The 18,808-nt window shown below is 45.2% G+C and overlaps 1 protein-coding gene across 1 annotated transcript in view; it reads right to left on the bottom strand.

Moving 5' to 3' along the window:
* The window catches only part of arid3c (AT rich interactive domain 3C (BRIGHT-like)), a 61,998-nt gene extending 50,820 nt beyond the window's left edge, over positions 1 to 11,178 (bottom strand). Inside the window, exons 1-3 of the mRNA XM_084694716.1 lie at positions 10,959 to 11,178; positions 9,810 to 10,496; positions 1,201 to 1,284 (exon numbers count right to left, since the gene is read on the bottom strand). Of these exons, the coding sequence (XP_084550842.1) occupies positions 1,201 to 1,284; positions 9,810 to 10,496; positions 10,959 to 10,994 (807 nt within the window). The 5' untranslated portion in view covers positions 10,995 to 11,178. The remainder of the gene's footprint in view (positions 1 to 1,200; positions 1,285 to 9,809; positions 10,497 to 10,958) is intronic.
* Positions 11,179 to 18,808: the final 7,630 nt, after the last annotated feature.

Genomic DNA, 18,808 nt, shown 5'->3' with positions numbered 1-18,808 from the left:
TGGAGGGGTAGGGGTTAGAGGTGTAGGGGTGGAGGGGTAGGGGTTAGAGGTGTAGGGGTGGAGGGGTAGGGGTTAGAGGGGTGGAGGGGTAGGGGTTAGAGGGGTAGGGGTGGAGGGGTATGGGTGTAGGGGTAGGGGTAAGGGGGGTAGGGGTGGAGGGGTAGGGGTTAGAGGGGTGGGATAGGGGTTAGAGAGGTGGAGGGGTAGGGGGTTGGTTTTGTTCTTCTCTCCAGGTGAGGTTTTTGGTGGAAAGGTGAGGAATGTCCCTTCACAGGGTGATGGAATTCTGGGACTGATAGAAAGTGGGACTCTGATTAGTCTGCTGACCATTAGAAGAAGCCGTCTGGTTTCACACTGTTGTGTGGAGACCGGGGATCATTTTGATACCATTTCGATGTTTAGTGTCATATTTATCATGCACACTGATGTCAATGATCATTTCAAATGTGTATGTTTCATGTCACATGAGGAATGAGAAAGGAATGAATTATTGTGAATCCAGAAGGAGGCTTCTATGTTAAACGCAGTTTGTAATGTACTGTAAGGCAGGTTTTACAGCAAAAAGAAACAGCCGTTCTGTTAATAATGACAGTATATATGTGAACAGCATATAACATATGTATATGTATATATATAATACTATGCTTTGCATTTAAAACCCAAATACATATTAATACATTAACAGGTTGTATCCTTAGATGGACCAAATAAGAGTCTGAACTATTTTGACTGAGTTAGTGGACAAAAATTATCAATCTTCCACGCAAAAAGAAGGATAGCAAAATAATTAAGAAGCATTTGCTAACTCTATTACAATGCCACTATATTTATTTTACAGTGTCAACATTCGGTAAAGAACACAAACAACCTAAATTAACGCTTTTCAATTTGTGCCATCCTCATGGAAACACACTTACACTGAACTCTATCATGGATTGGCACTTAATGATTAGATTGGACAGGATTGGGATAGCTCTCCTTTCAGGCTCTCTCCAGCCCATCAGCCAGGAGCGGACAGCCTTTCTCAGGCCCCACTAGCCAACACACAAGCCTCTCCATGGAAACATGACCCGCCAGTTAGCTATGATTAGTCCCCCCGGTCACCCCATCTAAAGGGGGCGGGGCGTCAGGCAGCAGGAGACGATTGGGTGGGAGGGGAGGGGTTAAAGGTCAAGCTAGATAAGGGGCGGGATTACTGACCTCCTGGATCAGAGATGAAGAGCCACCAGCGATGCCGGCACTTGAGACTCCCAGCTTCCTGTCTGTGGCGCTGCCTCTTCCTGACTGAACACATGTCAGAGGACACAGGTGACAATCTCTTCTGGGGCAACACAGGAAACCCTCAACATGGCAGCCCACAGTTCAAGCAAATATTATAGACATTTGTTTCAGTTACGACAGCTGACTTAACTGGACAAAAGAAAAGTTAAAAGTTGATTATTCTGTGGGGGGAAGGTGTCTCAGTGTGATGCACAGGGTGGGGAGGGAGATGAGAATAACAAACACAACATCATCCTTCAACATGACACTACTGTCACAGGTGGGACTAGAAAGTCAAACCATACATGTGCATCACACACCACAGTGCCCCCCTATAGGGAGCTGAACATGCAAAGTCAAAGTAAAGAGAACATGGGCTATTTCATGCAAATGACATGCAAAAGGTGATCATGCTAGTTGGCTTCACATAAAGAAAGATTATAACAGGCAAGGGGTGTGAGTGCTCTGCATCCGATGAGCTACAAGGAATTTGCATCACAACGCCAAAAGATTTGCTCTGTCTGTCTCACTGTCTCTATGTCTGTCTCACCGTCTCTCTGTCTGTCTCTCTGTCTGTCTCACTGTCTCTCTCTGTCTCACTGTCTCTCTGTCTGTATCTGTCCCCACCTCTCTAGTCCTGTATATAGTATCTCTCAACTTCCTGAATATCTTCTGCCCTCCATCCTCACATCTCCTCTCTATCTCTCTCTCTGTCTCTCCCTCCAGCTTGTAGCTCTGTCCCTCTGCTGCGCTCTCTCCGCCACACTTCATCCCAGATCAGATACAGCCGGCTCAGAATACCCTCAATCTCACATCAAGTGGGTTAAGAGAGGGGGAAGGGGGAGGGGATAATGGTGTATGACTGGTACAATAGACACAAACACACAAGTACATGAGGTACACACACATACAGAAGAATGTCTGTAGTTCATGTTCTTCTGATCACGCTTGATTTGAATGTCTGTAAGCTGCTATTGAGACACTGTCAGATCACTGAAGACTGTCTCCACACACGCACGAACGGCCACACACACACACCCATTGCATTCATTCATGAGTCTGTCAGCCCTTCACCAGTTCACCCTGTCACCATAGTGTGTCAGCCCTTCACCAGTTCACCCTGTCACCATAGTGTGTCAGCCCTTCACCAGTTCACCCTGTTACCATAGCCCTCCCTACCCCTCTCAGGTCAAGTTTCAAGACCGCTCAGGTTTCCAGTGAACACTGACCCCAGCCCCCCCTGCACCTTTCCATCCTCCAAATGAGATATTCATTAACCAGGACGCCTGCCGGGCCTGAAATACCCCCGCCCATACACCACCCACCACCTCGGTTGCTGGGGAGCAACAAGCATAGCTATCCTAGCTGCCCCTGTAGACAGCTACCCACACAGAGCCCACCAATCACAGACAGGGATTGGGGGAGGGGAGGGTTGATTGCAAAACACTATCAGCATGGCAGGGTGGGGGAGATTACCTGGTTTATTGACAGACTATGCAACCTGGGTTAATCCTAGAACAGGAACATCTAGCGCTGAGCCGATGTGCTCTAAGACGGCGTGGTGACGGCCCACGGCGCCTCAGCGCCAGCGTAGCGCCCGGCTGCTCCTCCCCCCTAATGAATGTTGACACGTGGAGCCATCTGCTACCAGCCTGACATGTGCCTGCTGCCTCACAGCTCTGCTGCCTCACAGCTCTGCTGCCCCACAGCTCTGCTGCCCCACAGCTCTGCTGCCTCACAGTCCTGCTGCCTCACAGCTCTGCTGCCTCACAGCTCTGCTGCCTCACAGCTCTGCTGCCCCACAGCTCTGCTGCCTCACAGCTCTGCTGCCTCACAGCTCTGCTGCCTCACAGCTCTGCTGCCTCACAGCTCTGCTGCCCCACAGCTCTGCTGCCTCACAGCTCTGCTGCCCCACAGCTCTGCTGCCTCACAGCTCTGCTGCCTCACAGCTCTGAAGGGTGTTCACACACTACAGGGTGAAGACAGATCCTGTTTTTACTCTTAGGCTGGAGAATGCAAAGTGTGACTGAAACTTGAGTTTGGGGGTCGACCAAATAAACCTTTAGTGGATGTGTGAGCCGCTGGGTTGTGTGTTTTGATGCTGACAGGTTTGTGCAGTACTGGATGTGGCTTGGAGGAATAGTGATTTTATTTGTGTCACTTTAACACTCCAATACACGAGAGACCCTCACAGACACTGCAATTCCTGTCAATCATTACTCAATATCGTTAGAGCACCCAGGCGGCACATGGAAATGTCCCATGTGCCGCCTGAACAGTTTAGACTACATTGGGGAGGGGGAGGGGCAGGGTTCGAATTACAGGGGGGGGGTTGACCCCCCTAATTAAGACTTGGGCCTGCCCCAAAAGAGGTCAAAACAACAAGTTGGGGGGGTCGATACATTTAAATATTGTTCTTACCTGTAATCGTATAAATGACTTTACGCCCTGGAGAAGAAGTTGACCCCCCTGATTGGGGGAACACATGTATTAAAGGGCCTGGATTCTAACACAGGCTGTTTGTCTGTGAACAGAAGGTGATCGTCACACAGGACGTTCTCCCAGGTGAGACAGGCTCAGTATTGTGACTGATCTCTCTGGAACAAGGCCTGCATGCCTAGCAACGCAGACGAGTTCTCAGTAGTGTATTTCTATCTCTGTCACATAACTGCATTTGTGGAACCCTCCCGTGACGTCGGATTTACCCTTCAGACCTACCGACCCTGACTGCTGCATCTACGCAGGGGAGAGGACAGACCCAGGTCACACCAACCAGCGCTAGCTACGCTAATCTAGATAGCTACGCTAATCTAGATAGCTACGCTAATCTAGATAGCTACGCTAATCTAGCTAGCTACGCTAATCTATCTAGCTGCCGAGCTAGCTACGCTAATCTAGCTAGCTACACTAATCTAGCTAGCAACCTGCTCCCCGCCCCTGAGGGCCCACTAGGAGCCCCAGGGTAACGACCTGAAACATTTCACTCCGCCACCCCCCCCCCCCCCCCCCAAAACACACGATTCACCATAACAGCTCCACCGCGGGTGCATACATACAGAGGGTGAGTGTCTCTACTGGCTCTGGTCTTAGTGGTCTTGCCTCTCTGCTGCAGCCGCTGGTGAACCAGCACTGGGAGGGCAGCAGGAGAAGTGTCATTTTGAGCCTCTGTTTGCAGAGCGCTCGGATCTCGTAAACAATGCGGGGCTTTTGCAAGCAGCTGCAGAAATTCCAGGCTTGTGTGATTAAATTGTAACACCCACATTGAGCAGGGGGGGGGGGGTGTTTAAACAAGTTGGGCCTGCTCTTCTGTTTTAATGAAAAGAGAGAGAGAGAGAGAGAGAGAGAGAGAGAGAGGGAGAGAGAGAGGGAGAGAGGGAGAGAGGCCATTTGCAGACAACACAACCACACTTCAGACTCACAGTGGGTTTAGTTTGTGCTTTATTTTTTGCTAACGTGTGTTGTGAGCGGAGAGAGAATTCCCTGCATGTCTTCACTAGCACTGCCGCTGAGGTGAAGGATGAGTATGGGCACCTTTAATGTTAGTCCACACACACACTCCCCCCCCCCTCACACACACACTTCCACCCCCCTCACACACACACCCTTCTACTTCTCCATCCTGAAGCTCTTCCCTCCGACTCCCCCAGCGACGGAGCCCCTTTATATGAGAAGCGCAGCTGTCAGATACTGACATGGTGGGAATCCTGTCTCCAGGGGGCGGCGGTGACAGAGACCCCACAAGGAAGTAGGAAAGGGAGTTACAGAGGTGGGGGGGGGGAGTAACAGAGGTAAGGGGTGGGTGGGTGGGGGGGGGGGTTGGTGCATGGAGAAATCAAGCTCTTTGCCAGATGGAGAATTTCACTCGCATGCATATGTTTGAACTTCACAGGGGACAGGGCATGCTGAGGCCTTATTGGATTTCCAGCCTCTCTGTGTCCAGCACTGCCTGCGTCACCGGGGGAGGGAGGGAGGTGGGAGGGAGGTGGGAGGGAGAGAGGGAGAGAGGGAGAGAGGGAGAGAGGGAGAGAGGGAGGGAGGGAGAGAGAGAGAGAGAGAGAGAGAGAGAGAGAGAGAGGGAGGGAGGGAGGGAGGGAGGGAGGGAGGGAGGGAGGGAGGGAGGGAGGGAGGGAGGGAGGGAGGGAGGGAGGGAGAGAGGGAGAGAGGGAGAGAGGGAGAGAGGGAGAGGGGGAGGAAAAGAGAAAAGGTATTCCTGTTGTTGACATAGGAGTTCCAGCGTTAGCATGTGTCTCTTTCAAAGCTTCCCCCGGTTTTATGTGCACATCGGGGGGGGGTGTGTGTGGGTGTGTAGAAAGGGTGAGTGTTATTTGAGACAGAGATGGTTGGATAGGTGGAAACAGCAGTTCTCTTCAGTCCCAAACAATTTGTAACTGATGTTTCTGTGTGTCTAAAACGAATCTCTTCTCAGCTGCTATTAATAAAAGTTTCTGTTGGGAGTCTCCTTAATGTAAGGAACTAGAACCTGATAAGATGTGTGTGTGAGTGAGGGTGGGTGGGTGTGTGTGTGAGTGAGGGTGGGTGTGAGGGTGTGTGAGGGTGTGTGTGAGGGTGTGTGAGGGTGAGTGAGGGTGAGGGTGGGTGAGTGAGGGTGTGTGTGTGAGGGTGTGTGAGGGTGGGTGTGTGAGGGTGAGTGAGGGTGTGTGAGGGTGGGTGTGTGAGGGTGGGTGTGTGAGGGTGAGTGAGGGTGTGTGAGGGTGTGTGAGGGTGCGTGAGGGTGTGTGAGGGTGTGTGTGAGGGTGTGTGAGGGTGTGTGAGGGTGTGTGAGGGTGGGTGTGAGGGTGGGTGAGGGTGTGTGAGGGTGGGTGAGGGTGTGTGAGGGTGGGTGAGGGTGTGTGAGGGTGGGTGTGAGGGTGTGTGAGGGTGTGTGAGGTCTGTGAATGTAGGCTTGGCTACCATGCTGTGTTTATTTGAGCTCTGACTACTACTACTCTGTTTGGCCTTCCTGTAGGTAATCTGTAGCGTCTGTCTTCCTTTCTGTGATTTCACAATTGCCTCATTTCCTCCTTTTCACTGTTGTGTTTTCCTTGGTCTCTCGGGCCCCTCCAGATTAAATTAGGTCACTTGTGTTAACTTCGAGTCCGACCCCTACCACTGCCTGTATCTCTGGTGGTGGGATGTTTCTACAGCAGACACTATCTCCAGGATATTCCCTCCTGCTCTCTTTTTCTGTGACAGATACTCGTGTTTTGGAAAAGAGGAGTGGAGCAACAGGACCCGAGTCTTTGAGAGTGAAAACATACACCAGTAGCTGTAACCCCCACTCCTCTCTCTGTCTCTTCCTCTCTCCTCCCCTCCCCCACTCTTTCCAGTTGCCCAGTAAAGGAAAGGCCGCAGTAAAAAGACACCCTGTGAGTTTTGCTTTTTATACAGTAGTTGGAAAAACAAGGTTTAGGCAGACAGCAGGGTGCTTAACTGGGCTTTTGCCAGTTAAAACTCCAGAGCATAGTTACTGTACAGCTAATCATGTTAACCACTAATGTTCATTTTGTGTTGAATGTCCTCAATGATGCTCATAATTCCCTTATTGTGTCTTTCTCCATATTCCCCCTTATTGAAATGTGGTTATTTGGTTAGAAAATTCAGTGTATATTGTACAGCTGTCCTTTATCAACACTGGGTCAACAACATGCAGTGGCCTTCAAAGAGAACATCAGCAAGTCTGAACCAATACCAGATACATAGCATAAAAGAAGTGCTTTGTGACCTGACTCATTCTCCAGCTGTTGTGTATCTGTCAGTGTGTGTGTGTGTGTGTGTGTGTGTGGGTAACAGCGTGTGTGTGACTGCATGTGTGTGTGGGTGACAGCGTGTGTGTGACTGTGTTTTATTTTTTTGGGAGAGAGAAAACGGCTGGGCGGTAAGAGCACGCGATTATGTTTCCGTTTCGTAATTGTTTGGCTGCGAGCCGACAAACTCACACACACACACACACTTACACACACACACACACACTTACACACTCACAGACTCCCTGCCAGAGAGGGAGATCCCAGCGAGCCAGACTGGAACTCCACCAGATCTTGTATCCTGCCATTCCTGAGCTGCGGCCAAAACTCCACGCAACTTTGCATTTTTTTTTTCTCCACTCTCCCCGTCATGTCAGCACTGCCTCAGGTCTGTACTGCCTCAGGTCTGCACTGCCTCAGGTCTGTACTGCCTCAGGTCTGCACTGCCTCAGGTCTGTACTGCCTCATGTCTGCACTGCCTCAGGTCAGCACTGCCTCAGGTCAGCACTGCCTCAGGTCTGCCTGCCTCAGGTCTGCCTGCCTCAGGTCTGCACTGCCTCAGGTCTGTCTGCCTCAGGTCTGCCTGCCTCAGGTCTGCACTGCCTCAGGTCTGCCTGCCTCAGGTCTGCCTGCCTCAGGTCTGCCTGCCTCAGGTCTGCACTGCCTCAGGTCTGCCTGCCTCAGGTCTGCCTGCCTCAGGTCTGCCTGCCTCAGGTCTGCCTGCCTCAGGTCTGCCTGCCTCAGGTCTGCACTGCCTCAGGTCTGCCTGCCTCAGGTCTGCACTGCCTCAGGTCTGCCTGCCTCAGGTCTGCACTGCCTCAGGTCTGCCTGCCTCAGGTCTGCCTGCCTCAGGTCTGCCTGCCTCAGGTCTGCACTGCCTCAGGTCTGCCTGCCTCAGGTCTGCCTGCCTCAGGTCTGCACTGCCTCAGGTCTGCCTGCCTCAGGTCTGCCTGCCTCAGGTCTGCCTGCCTCAGGTCTGCCTGCCTCAGGTCTGCCTGCCTCAGGTCTGCCTGCCTCAGGTCTGCACTGCCTCAGGTCTGCCTGCCTCAGGTCTGCCTGCCTCAGGTCTGCCTGCCTCAGGTCTGCCTGCCTCAGGTCTGCCTGCCTGCAGCAGGATAACACACACACCAGAGGGACTTGTTGAACAAACTGTTTATGTTTGGCTGTATATATATTATTGTTTGTTCACATCAAGACCTCATCCTCATCCTCGTCACCCCAGATTATCCTGACCCTCCCAACGATGCACTTACTGCCTTTAAATGTGCTTCTGTTGTGCGGCTCTGAACATGGCCGGCTCTGCCGGCTCCAGACTGTCTGCCCAGCAGCCATAAGCATCCTTTTACTGTCCTTTGACCACTACACTCTAACTACACACAAACGACCCCTCAGTCAGGAACCATTCAGAGGAATTTTTGCAACTGTGCACAGAGCTAAAAACGAGATTTTACACAGAAGGTAAATTGAGGAGAATGTTTGTCTCCAAATGAAAGGCCTTTCAGTGTGACTGTTATAAAACATCTTGTAACATATATAATAAAACATGGGAGTTCTCTCCGTGTGAAATAACACAAAACATATAGATTGTAGTGTACATCAACAGTAAAATCATAATTTTACTGTGCGATACGATGTCCATAAATCCGTCAAAAAAGAAACACGCATGCAAATATACCAAACTTGTTTCAACTTTGGTTTTCCACAACCTGATCCCCTGCTTATCCCTCTATGAAGATTATTTCTGTTCTGCCTGCCTCAAATGCATTTACATGCATTGGGCTACTTAAATGCATGCACTAATGCAATCCCTAATGTACGCATCACATCTGGGGATGTCTCTAAACGATCTGTCATAAATAAAGGATGACATCTCCACCCATGTATACACACAAACACTCAGGAGGTATAGATCTGCCTTCACTTTGGAATCTGTCTCTAGTCTATTACAATAATCCAATACTGCATAAAATTGTGTGTATGAATATTTTGATGGCAGTAGTGATATGGATAGGCTATTGAAGGTAATGCTAGCATTTAATATTACGGTCTACACAATACACAACTTCTTGATTACAATACACAATCTAATATATTTCACAAAAATATTGTTCTTGATTATCTGTCTCTTCAACTGTTTTATGTAACTGATTGACAAACTTGGTTGAAACAATCTGAAGGTGTAAGATTAAAGTCTCAAATCCTGTTTTCAACCATATTGGTTAATACCAATGACACAACCATGACACAACTCAGTGCAGACACGTCTGAACTATCCTGCTCCAAGAACACAGCCTCATCTGTAGAGGCAACGCATCAGACCTGGATGGACTCTAATACACTTTAACTGAGAACCTCCATTTGAATACAACATGTTCATTATTTATGGCCTCGTCTGTTTTTGTTTTAAGTTACAGAAATCTTAAATTGTTACTATAGATATTTAATGTTAGAAAGCCTTAATTAAACCGGTAAAAGATATATACGGAAGCTACAAACTTGGTGTTATCCATGGATTAGTAGTGCAATGTGAAAACTAAGAACTTTCCTAAAAGACTAAAACATGTGGGCAATGTATGTGATCTCCCATCCTGCAGTCTAATGTGTAAATTATAGCACAGTGATCAATTCAACTGTAAGATACTCACTATTCAGTGTGTTTCTAATACTTTGCTTTAAAAATAAAATATTGGGGGTTTTAATTTCACATCTAAAAAGCGGCGTATAGGTTGTTATCGCGAAATAAGTCGTTTTAGTAGGGCTAGTACAACAGATACATCTATCAGATACAAACAAATGCCACCTTACTTGTTTGAATTGCTCCTCGTACGTCCACTCGTGGTGCTGAGATTGTGCTTGCGATGCCAACCCACCAGGTGACCCGGACTGCCGGGGCACCGGGCAGGACGGCGGGGGTCGGGGCAGCAGATGCGCAGCGGTGCTCTTCGGAGAGTGTCCCGCGCCGGGATGCATTGGGTGGCGGGGCTGATAGTGGCTCAAAGCGCCCTCCATGTCCTCATCCTCGTCCTCATCATCTAGGACCCCCTCGTTTTCCATGTCATCTCCCTCGATGTCCCGGTGGTTATCGTCGATGCCTCTGGTGCCTTCTTCATCGTCCATGTCTGAGTCTTCAGCCCGTTCAGAATGCCTGCGGGAGTCCAGGTGCGGGAGAGCGAGCTGCCGCTCGGTGGTGCTCATCCCCGAAGAAGAGTTCGCGACGAACGCGCCACGAACTGCTGCCTGGTAGTGGCGGAAGGCGAGGGCTTGTTGGTGTATCTGCGACTCGACCATGGAACGGATATCTTTCTCCTTCTCTGCTTGTCGAAGCTTCTCTTCCAGCGCCAGCCGTGCCGCCTGTTGTCGCTGGAGGTTTTCCATGACCGCCTCGAGCTTCATGCCGCCGCTGGTCTGATGGGCCTGGGATCCGGAGAAGGGACTGTGTGTTGAGGCAGAGGAGACGAGGAGCGGAATGTTGCTCGCGGAGAACGCAGCTTGCTATAAAGTAGAGATGGAGTGGGGTGCAAGAAAAGCATAAAACTGTTAAAACCACATTTTACAAACTTTTACAAACTTGTTGCTAATGTAAGAGCGAAACACATGGTCAAGACTGACGTGGTTATTGTCAGCACCAACATTTAGTCCGTCAGATTGTGAGCAAAAACGTAGCTTTTATCCCTTAGAAGTCAGGTCAAAAGTGCTCAGGATAGAAGAACTCTAACTGAACGTGAATTACCGTAACAATATCGCAAAGGTGGTGTAATAGAGCGCCACGTTTTCCAATTTATTCCGTGCGCTAAAGCACAATATTATCTTACACTTAAAACGTTAGAACATGTGAAAGGTAGGTAAATAGCGTTGCGGTAATTTTACAAAATGAGCCAAAGTGACCAAAAACATTATGCAAGCATATAGAATCATAATGGCAATCGACACGACCACAAAACATAATATACTTACCAAAGCAGATTTAGTAGCTATACTGTTATCAACCATGCTTTTCCTGTCAGATGAATCTAAATATCAAAACAGTTCAAAACTATGTCCTCTTTATGTCAGGGAGAATTCCTGATTCAACATCGAGGTGTGCGTCTCGATTTAAAAGAAATAACCCGTTGAAAATGTATTCGCTGCGAGTCTTCAAGCCCCGAAGCTTTTGGCAACAAGTGGCAACTGTAGACAGAATGACCTCTTTAGGCGAGAGATCAGCCCTTGTGCTACCATTTGCTAACAACACGTCAATGGAATGGTAAATATGGAGGGCAGGGTCGACTGACAGCCAAGAAAATAAAGTTTAACATTCAGAGAGAACGAAGGAATCCGACATCCAAGGTTTCCGTTGCCACAATTTCTAAAACATTATGGGTCTATTTATCAAATTGTATAATTACATTTATTGCAGTTAATGTTTACCGAATTGTTTTATAGCCAAGCTAAATCCCTCCAGGTGATGCTAAAATTGCTCCTGTGACTGCTGCATAGAAAGCTAGTTGATACACGCTAGTCTAGGTTAATTGACAATAGGTTTAAACATAAGCTTAATGTTAATGATTATGAAGATTATTGAATAGCTAGGCACTTGTTATGTTAAATTAACAAATTGCGCCTTCGGGTCTTCGGCCGTAAATCGAGCCTAGGAAACATATCCTATGTGTTAATATTAAGTTACAAAAAACTGTAACGACAATTGTATAATATAGTCAATTATAAGTAAATGGATGTAAAAAGCGCTTTCTGTTCAGATCTCTTGTTAATATCGGATAGCTTCATTAATTCAAGTTCCAGCTCAGAAGGAAATTGTATTTTAAGCGTTGCCGCCCTTACTTTCATGATCACTTTACAGACAAAACTGGTAGTCCTTGAAATTAGCTAGCCAGATTAAAACAGTCTAAGTTAATCATGTGTACATCTGCATGCAGTAAGAGGCCTGGCACTATGATCTTGAGGTTTAACGCTATGGCATTTAATAATTCTGACTGTGTCATATAAAAAGAAGAATGTGTTGTAAATGTAGCTGAGATGATGATGCCTGTTTCAGTTACTCTATTTAATTCTTCATGGGCACTGGTACATTTATATTCATTAGTCCCATTGTGACCTCATCTGACAGAGAAACCTGAGACATCTTGTTAGTAAGGTGCATGCTGGACACAAAAGAGAGATGCTTTCTTTGTGCCGAAGCGATGCACAAAGACACAACATTTTTGTTATCATACTGATGTTGTAGGTGTATTTCTTAAGGCAGAAACTTGCCGTATGGCAACAAAAGAAAAATTAAGAGCAGAAATTTCTTGTAAATAACCAACCATTTAAGTATAAACCAAAGGGTCAAACATGAAGTGAATCCAAGGCTAGCTTGTGATGAACTCATAAAGTGCAGTGTATACAGATCCCTTGGTAAACTTATGTCCTCACCTTTTAAAAGATAAATTGTGTGACATTGTAATAATGGTTCTTAAACTCAGGCCCTTCAGGGACAACATGAAAATGAACCAAGCTATGAATTGTGTTGTTCTTTTTATACATTTACACTTGGGTACTTATCTTTGTCTCTTTTGCAATATTAGACCATAATCAATGTAAATTAATGAATTGAAAACTTCTCCTAGTGTTGAAGGAGCAAACTGTACTGTGCATTTATAAATTCAGCTTTCAGAAAGATGTCATTTTTTAAATGTACAGTACATTTAGTTTCCAAATCCTTTCAATTTACTTTAAAAAACCACCAGAGACTCCAACAAAATAGCCTTTTAACTTATAAAATGACCCCCTTAGTGGATGGGATGACATGATGAGTTGTAGATATATATCTAGACATCTGTGGGGTGTATAATGTATATAAACCCTGCAATTACCCGTATTTACCATAATGACTCCACAATTAAAGCTACAATCCTTATATGATTTGGGAACAAATTGATAATCATCAAAAAAGGGGTTTGGTAAGCAGCCTCTGCTCAAGAGGGGAAAGATATCTTGGTTGTTCTGGAGCTCGGGTTGTTTTTTTGAAAACGTTTTGTGTTGTTAGTTGCTGTTTTGACTGGGGGACACTAAAGAGAGCTGGAGGCAGAATTACGTCACAAAGCGTTGACATGTTTTACATTTAGCAGACCCTTTTATCCAATGTGAGATACAGCACAATCACTGCGGACGGTGTGTGTAATTAGAAGTTAGAAAATGAACTTCCAGTTAAAATCTTTTCTCTGCCTCTACCCAGCTCTGTACTAAACCATGTAATCTTAACTCTGGCAGGGCCTTTGCACCGATCAGGGAAATAACTCTACAAAGTGTGATAAAACAGCCAATGGCTAGAACAAGATATCTTTCAATGTACGGTCCATAAATCATGGGAATATTACAGTTTTGTAACTAAAGGGCTTGAGTTTTGAAATGAATCACAAGGCCAGATTATGCCAGTGAGAACAGTCTTAATGAGCATTGTGATTTAGTTGTGAAACCTGAATAACCATAAGCTGTCAGTCTGGTGACCATTACAGGATTTTGCACACAGCTCAAACCTATTCTGTGACTAATTTATAATTGAGAAAAACAACAGCTATAAATACCATGCAATGCCATGTTTTGAGCCATGGTTACTCCCCCCCAAACACACACAATTTAAGGAGTATTCACCTTTGTGTCATGTGTTAGGGCAAGCAATTCCATTAAGTTATTAGTATCCAGTGAAGCTCGTCGAGCGGTCTGTCGTAAATATGATGTCTGTAGCCAGCTCACGTGGCCCAGAGACAGAAGCTGTAATCTCCCTGATACTGGATCATGACCTGACCCATGACATTCTCGCTGCTATTTTGAAGCTACGCCCTAAAGTCGACCTGTATTACTAGTCTCAATTCATAATCACGTTCAACAAAGTGCTAGTAGGACTACCACTGAAGGAAAAATTGTGCTTTTTTTATTATAAAGGTTTTAACTTATGTCTGATTGATGTCTCCACATGTGTACGTGCAGCTGTGTGCTTCTTCTGGAAGCGCTGTATGAACTTCTGATTTCTGATGAACTGCACAATGTTGTACTTGGTAGTTTTTATAAGCAGTATCAGGTGTTGATCATGAGAGCCACAGGCTGGATGGCTCTCCCTCCAGAGACCCTGGTTAGAAACACAGCGGGTTGAAGCCTTGACCGGGCTGCTCTACATATACATACATACATACATACATACATACATACATACATACATACATACATACATACATACATACATACATACATACATACATACATACATACATACATACATACATACATACATACATACATACATACATACATACATACATACAGGGTTATGGGTTTATACAGCCGTAGAGATCATAACAGATATATATGATGCTGAACTGGACCTTAGTAATTTCTGTTCATGAGGAATCTTTGAGGTACGACTACAATTAGGAAGCCTGTATAGCAAATCCAGAGAAATAGTTTTTAAGTAAATCATTTTGTATACATACTCTTTTCATTTGTGTCCAATGAGTGGTGGTAGGCCTATTTGTTTGTATCTGCACAAATGTGTGAAACAAACATTTGCATTTAGATTTTATGAACACACACATAACTGACAAGTGACAAGCTTTTTATTTACACAATCGTTGTCGCCCAGATTCATCCCAGAACCTTCCAGATGTATCTCGCATGTGTGGTCCTCCGCTTTGGGAGTTCGCTAATGGCTTACACGTCGTCTGTTGAGGGATCTACAGCCGTGGGGTTTATAGTGAAACAGCGCGACTTACTGGTCAGTTTGGACCACTTCATCAGATTTGGGATTGTGAGGCTCTTTGAAGAGTAACAACTGCGTTTCAGCTCAATTAAAATAAATGATAGGTAACTTTTACAAAAAAGAATTGTTCCTCACACCAGCAATTAGAAACTGCTGAAAAAGTTTTTTCTTTTCTCCTTTGAGGGATGAAGAAAATACTGAAGTTTCACAAACACAACAACCCCATTTGGAAATGTCCATTTTGTGTTGAGCACAACCCGCAAACCACACTGGAACATTCTATAACTATTAATGACAGTATTCATTAATAGTAAACTGCAACCATCGCACTTTTTCATCAATAATGAGTATGTATGAATGTATGAATAGGACGTGGGGTGCTTTTGTTTCCAGACATGGCTATGTTCATATCTTTCAAATTCAGGACAAGTTATTTGTATAACGGCACATCGTGGAACGTGTTGGTAATCGTGACACACAGCAGCTCCACTTCTGTAAACAGGCCAAGGCCTCGAGCATTGAGTCAACTGTAGGTCTTTATATCCGGCTGTGATTTGTACGCATTATAACTCAACTTTGCTTACACAGACAGAAGGATCATGTTGTTGAAAGGCAATTAGAAAGTTAAAAAATGAATCATACAACATGTCAAGGCAAAGCACAAGGCAAAGCACAAGACATCTGTTATGATCCAGTGAAAATCTGGATTCCATCGTGTTTAATTAGATTTCTTTTTTTTTACTTTAAGTGATCGATGGGATTCTACAAATATGACAATAGGTCCAGTTCTCATTATCTTTATTTGATACTCGTGCATATTAGCCGTTCGTTTAGGTGAATGGATTTATTGAATGTGAACATAGAGGCATCAGGAGCAGCAGATGGGACCGTCAACCAATCGGGAGCAGCAGATGGGACTGTCAGCCAATCAGGAGCAGCAGATGGGACCGTCAGCCAATCAGGAGCAGCAGATGGGTCAGCCAATCAGGAGCAGCAATATTGATCACCCACATAGAAATGGTAACATGTCAAATAGATTGTCCAACAGACTTATCGCTTTTGAGTGACACAGTCATGGTGTTTTCACAGTGTTTCCACGGTGTTTTCATAGTGTGTGTGTGTTTTGCGTGTGTGTGTGTGTGTGTGTGTGTGTGTGTGTGTCCAAAATATACCATGGATCTATCACAAGGTGACTTTGTACAGCTTTGGTGGTTGTGTGTGCATGTTGCTCTGTGTAAGATGACGCACAACAGCTACGGTATCTGTGTCTGCTCACGTTTGTTTTCCAGAATAATCTTGACATGACCATCAAAGCCCTGAAGTCTAATTAGATCTTGGAATGTGAAGGGCATTATCTGGATGTCCATATCTCTTCATTCCCTAATTTTCAAAACAAAACGGTGGACTAAGTTTTTATTTGCCTGTTCATAATCTACCAAAATAGCCACTAAACCCAAATCAGGTAAACTGTTGTGAAAATACATGGTCAAATAAATCAAGTAATGAACAAGCTTCCTGTTCATTTTCTCATCGTTTTTTTTTTTTTTTTTTACAACAAACATGCATTCCTTTGGGTTGATCCCCCTGATACAACACAATGATAAACCTTAAATAAGCTCGTTAGCGGCGTATAACAGAGTGGCCACTATGTGGACAGAAGCCCACCCAGCGTGTTTCAGTTGAGGGAATATTGACTTCGGACACAACATCAGTGCAGTTTAACCCACAGCAGCATCCATGGTTAACCTCCAGGGACCCCGTGCAGAATCAATTCTCACACTACTGTCACACGCTGACCACTTCCTCTGCTAATGATGACAAACTAATTAGTTGAGAGGGGTCATCTCTTCCATAATACATTCAGGTCTATTCTTTGTTGAGAAGCATATTGTGTAATTTAATACATTTTGTCATGGTTATTTCATTTCTTGGAGGAATCCATTCGGACTGACCTCTGCACTTGTCATGTCATACAGCACTGTCTCACTGTCTACCCTGCCTTTCAACTGTAGATCCTGTCTTGCTGTTTATGTGCTGCATGTTACCTTGTGAGTATGAGAATGTGAATAGATAATGAAAAGGTCTGGTTATTTATGTGTATTTGTATTTTACATTTCTTTATTCTTTAGTCTTGTGCTATCATTTTGTACCACATGGATTATTGCTAATTTGAGGTACCTGTGACATTATTACACTACAGAAATAACTATACCAGAATGTCACACAGATTACTGTTATTTGCACAAGAGTTTTGTGAAAAAATCGACCTGCTGCTGGATGTTATTATAACCGATTACCAACAGGTGGCAGTAGAGGAATATAAATGCCTTTTCACTTTGTTTTATTATCTGAAAAAACATATTTAAGTCTAATCGTTGATGATACTCAGGCTACACATTAATCATAATTCTTATTAATACAATCATTGATGAATTATGCACATTATACCTCTCCACTGAATTTGACCTAATCTGAGGATTTACTAATACAATGCTTCCACTGTTTGACATGGGTGTTTCATTCCCAGAGAGATGATTCCCTCATACGTTGTCATTTGAAGGGAAATGAAACTGGACATCCTGCAGTGTCTCCCTCCCTCCCTCCCTCCACTGTCCACATCCATCAGACAGTGACTCACGTTCTCTCCATCTCACCCTCCAACAGCCAGTAATGAGCTCTATCAAATCAACTTGGCAACAAGACGTAGTCCTTGTTAGTCCGAGCGCATTCCCACAATGCATCTGGGCCACACTAATTAGGTAATGGGCCTGTGATAGGCTGTGACCAGCCTTGTCATTTATCTGCAGTTTTTTAAGGGTAATGGACACTTTGTAATTGGCTTTCTGTTCTCCTCATTAATCATTGAGAGTGCTGCTCAGTCATAGTCTTTCAGCACACACCCTGTCCATGGAAATCCTGATAATCTTTCAGCTGTGATCTCACACTTGAGTCTGGAACAGCTCATGTTGAAGCCTGCATTCAACGCAATTCATGGTCGCTTAATGTAAATCACATACTGTAATCACCATGTAGGTGCTGCGTGAGTCATGCTATACAGACTATAGCATGGACATGCACCCCAACCAATATATATTTTAAGAAAGTATTACTTTTTAGTTTGATATGTTTTGTATTGGATTTTAAACTGATGTGTAAGGTATTAGCCTCTTGTAAAATTCCTGCCAGTGAGAACTTGACTAACCCTAATTAGATTTTGCTACGTCTTAAAGGATTGAAACATAAACCCTACAAAAAGGTTTGCTAACATGTTTGCGTTGGTCTGAAAGGACAGTAGTAGTTATTGTAGCACCCACCTCACATCATGCTTGGTCCCACTGAGGCACAGGGAGGTTGCTCAGTGGAAATGGCCTAAGTGACAGAACGTTTACATAACTTCTTACAAATGACACCCACTGATTTCGTTATCCAGATTTGCGAGAATGGAGAGAGGAGTTATATCTTGACTGCTGTTTGTAAGTTTCCTGGCCTTTCTCTCTTTTGCGTGCATGGTATAACAAGGTTTCCAAATATGATTAGGATGTGATACTGTATGAACTGTTTGTAGTCACCCGTGAGGTCAACATTGTGTCAGATCAATTCCACCAAGTCTATCAGGGGGATGATTGGGTAATCTGTATGTAAGCAGTCTTTCTGGACTGTGTAAGATTGGCCCAGATCCCTCTATAGGTCACACAGCCAGGAAGCAGGGTATGTAGGATGGGGTTCTATAGGTAAGTGCCTGTATGAGCTGGATCCTAGATAGAGAGCCACCATCCTCTTCCTTGTAAGTGCTGCTGATTAAAATCATTAAGCCTTGTCTTTAGGCCTTGTTTTTAGGCCTTGTCTTTAGACCTTATCTTTAGGCCTTGTCTTTGGACCTTGTCTTTAGGCTTTGTCTTTAGGCCTGGTCTTTAGGCCTGGTCTTTAGGCCTGGTCTTTAGGCCTGGTCTTTAGACCTTGTCTTTAGGCCTTGTCTTTAGACCTGGTCTTTAGACCTGGTCTTTAGGCCTGGTCTTTAGGCCTGGTCTTTAGGCCTGGTCTTTAGGCCTGGTCTTGAGACCTGGTTTTTAGGCCT

This window comes from Hypomesus nipponensis, chromosome 28 (assembly GCF_054491055.1).
Source record: "Hypomesus nipponensis isolate SF chromosome 28, ASM5449105v1, whole genome shotgun sequence".
Classification (NCBI taxonomy): domain Eukaryota; kingdom Metazoa; phylum Chordata; class Actinopteri; order Osmeriformes; family Osmeridae; genus Hypomesus; species Hypomesus nipponensis.
Note: the sequence above shows the minus strand (reverse complement) of the source record. Positions and strands in the feature narration are given on the sequence as shown.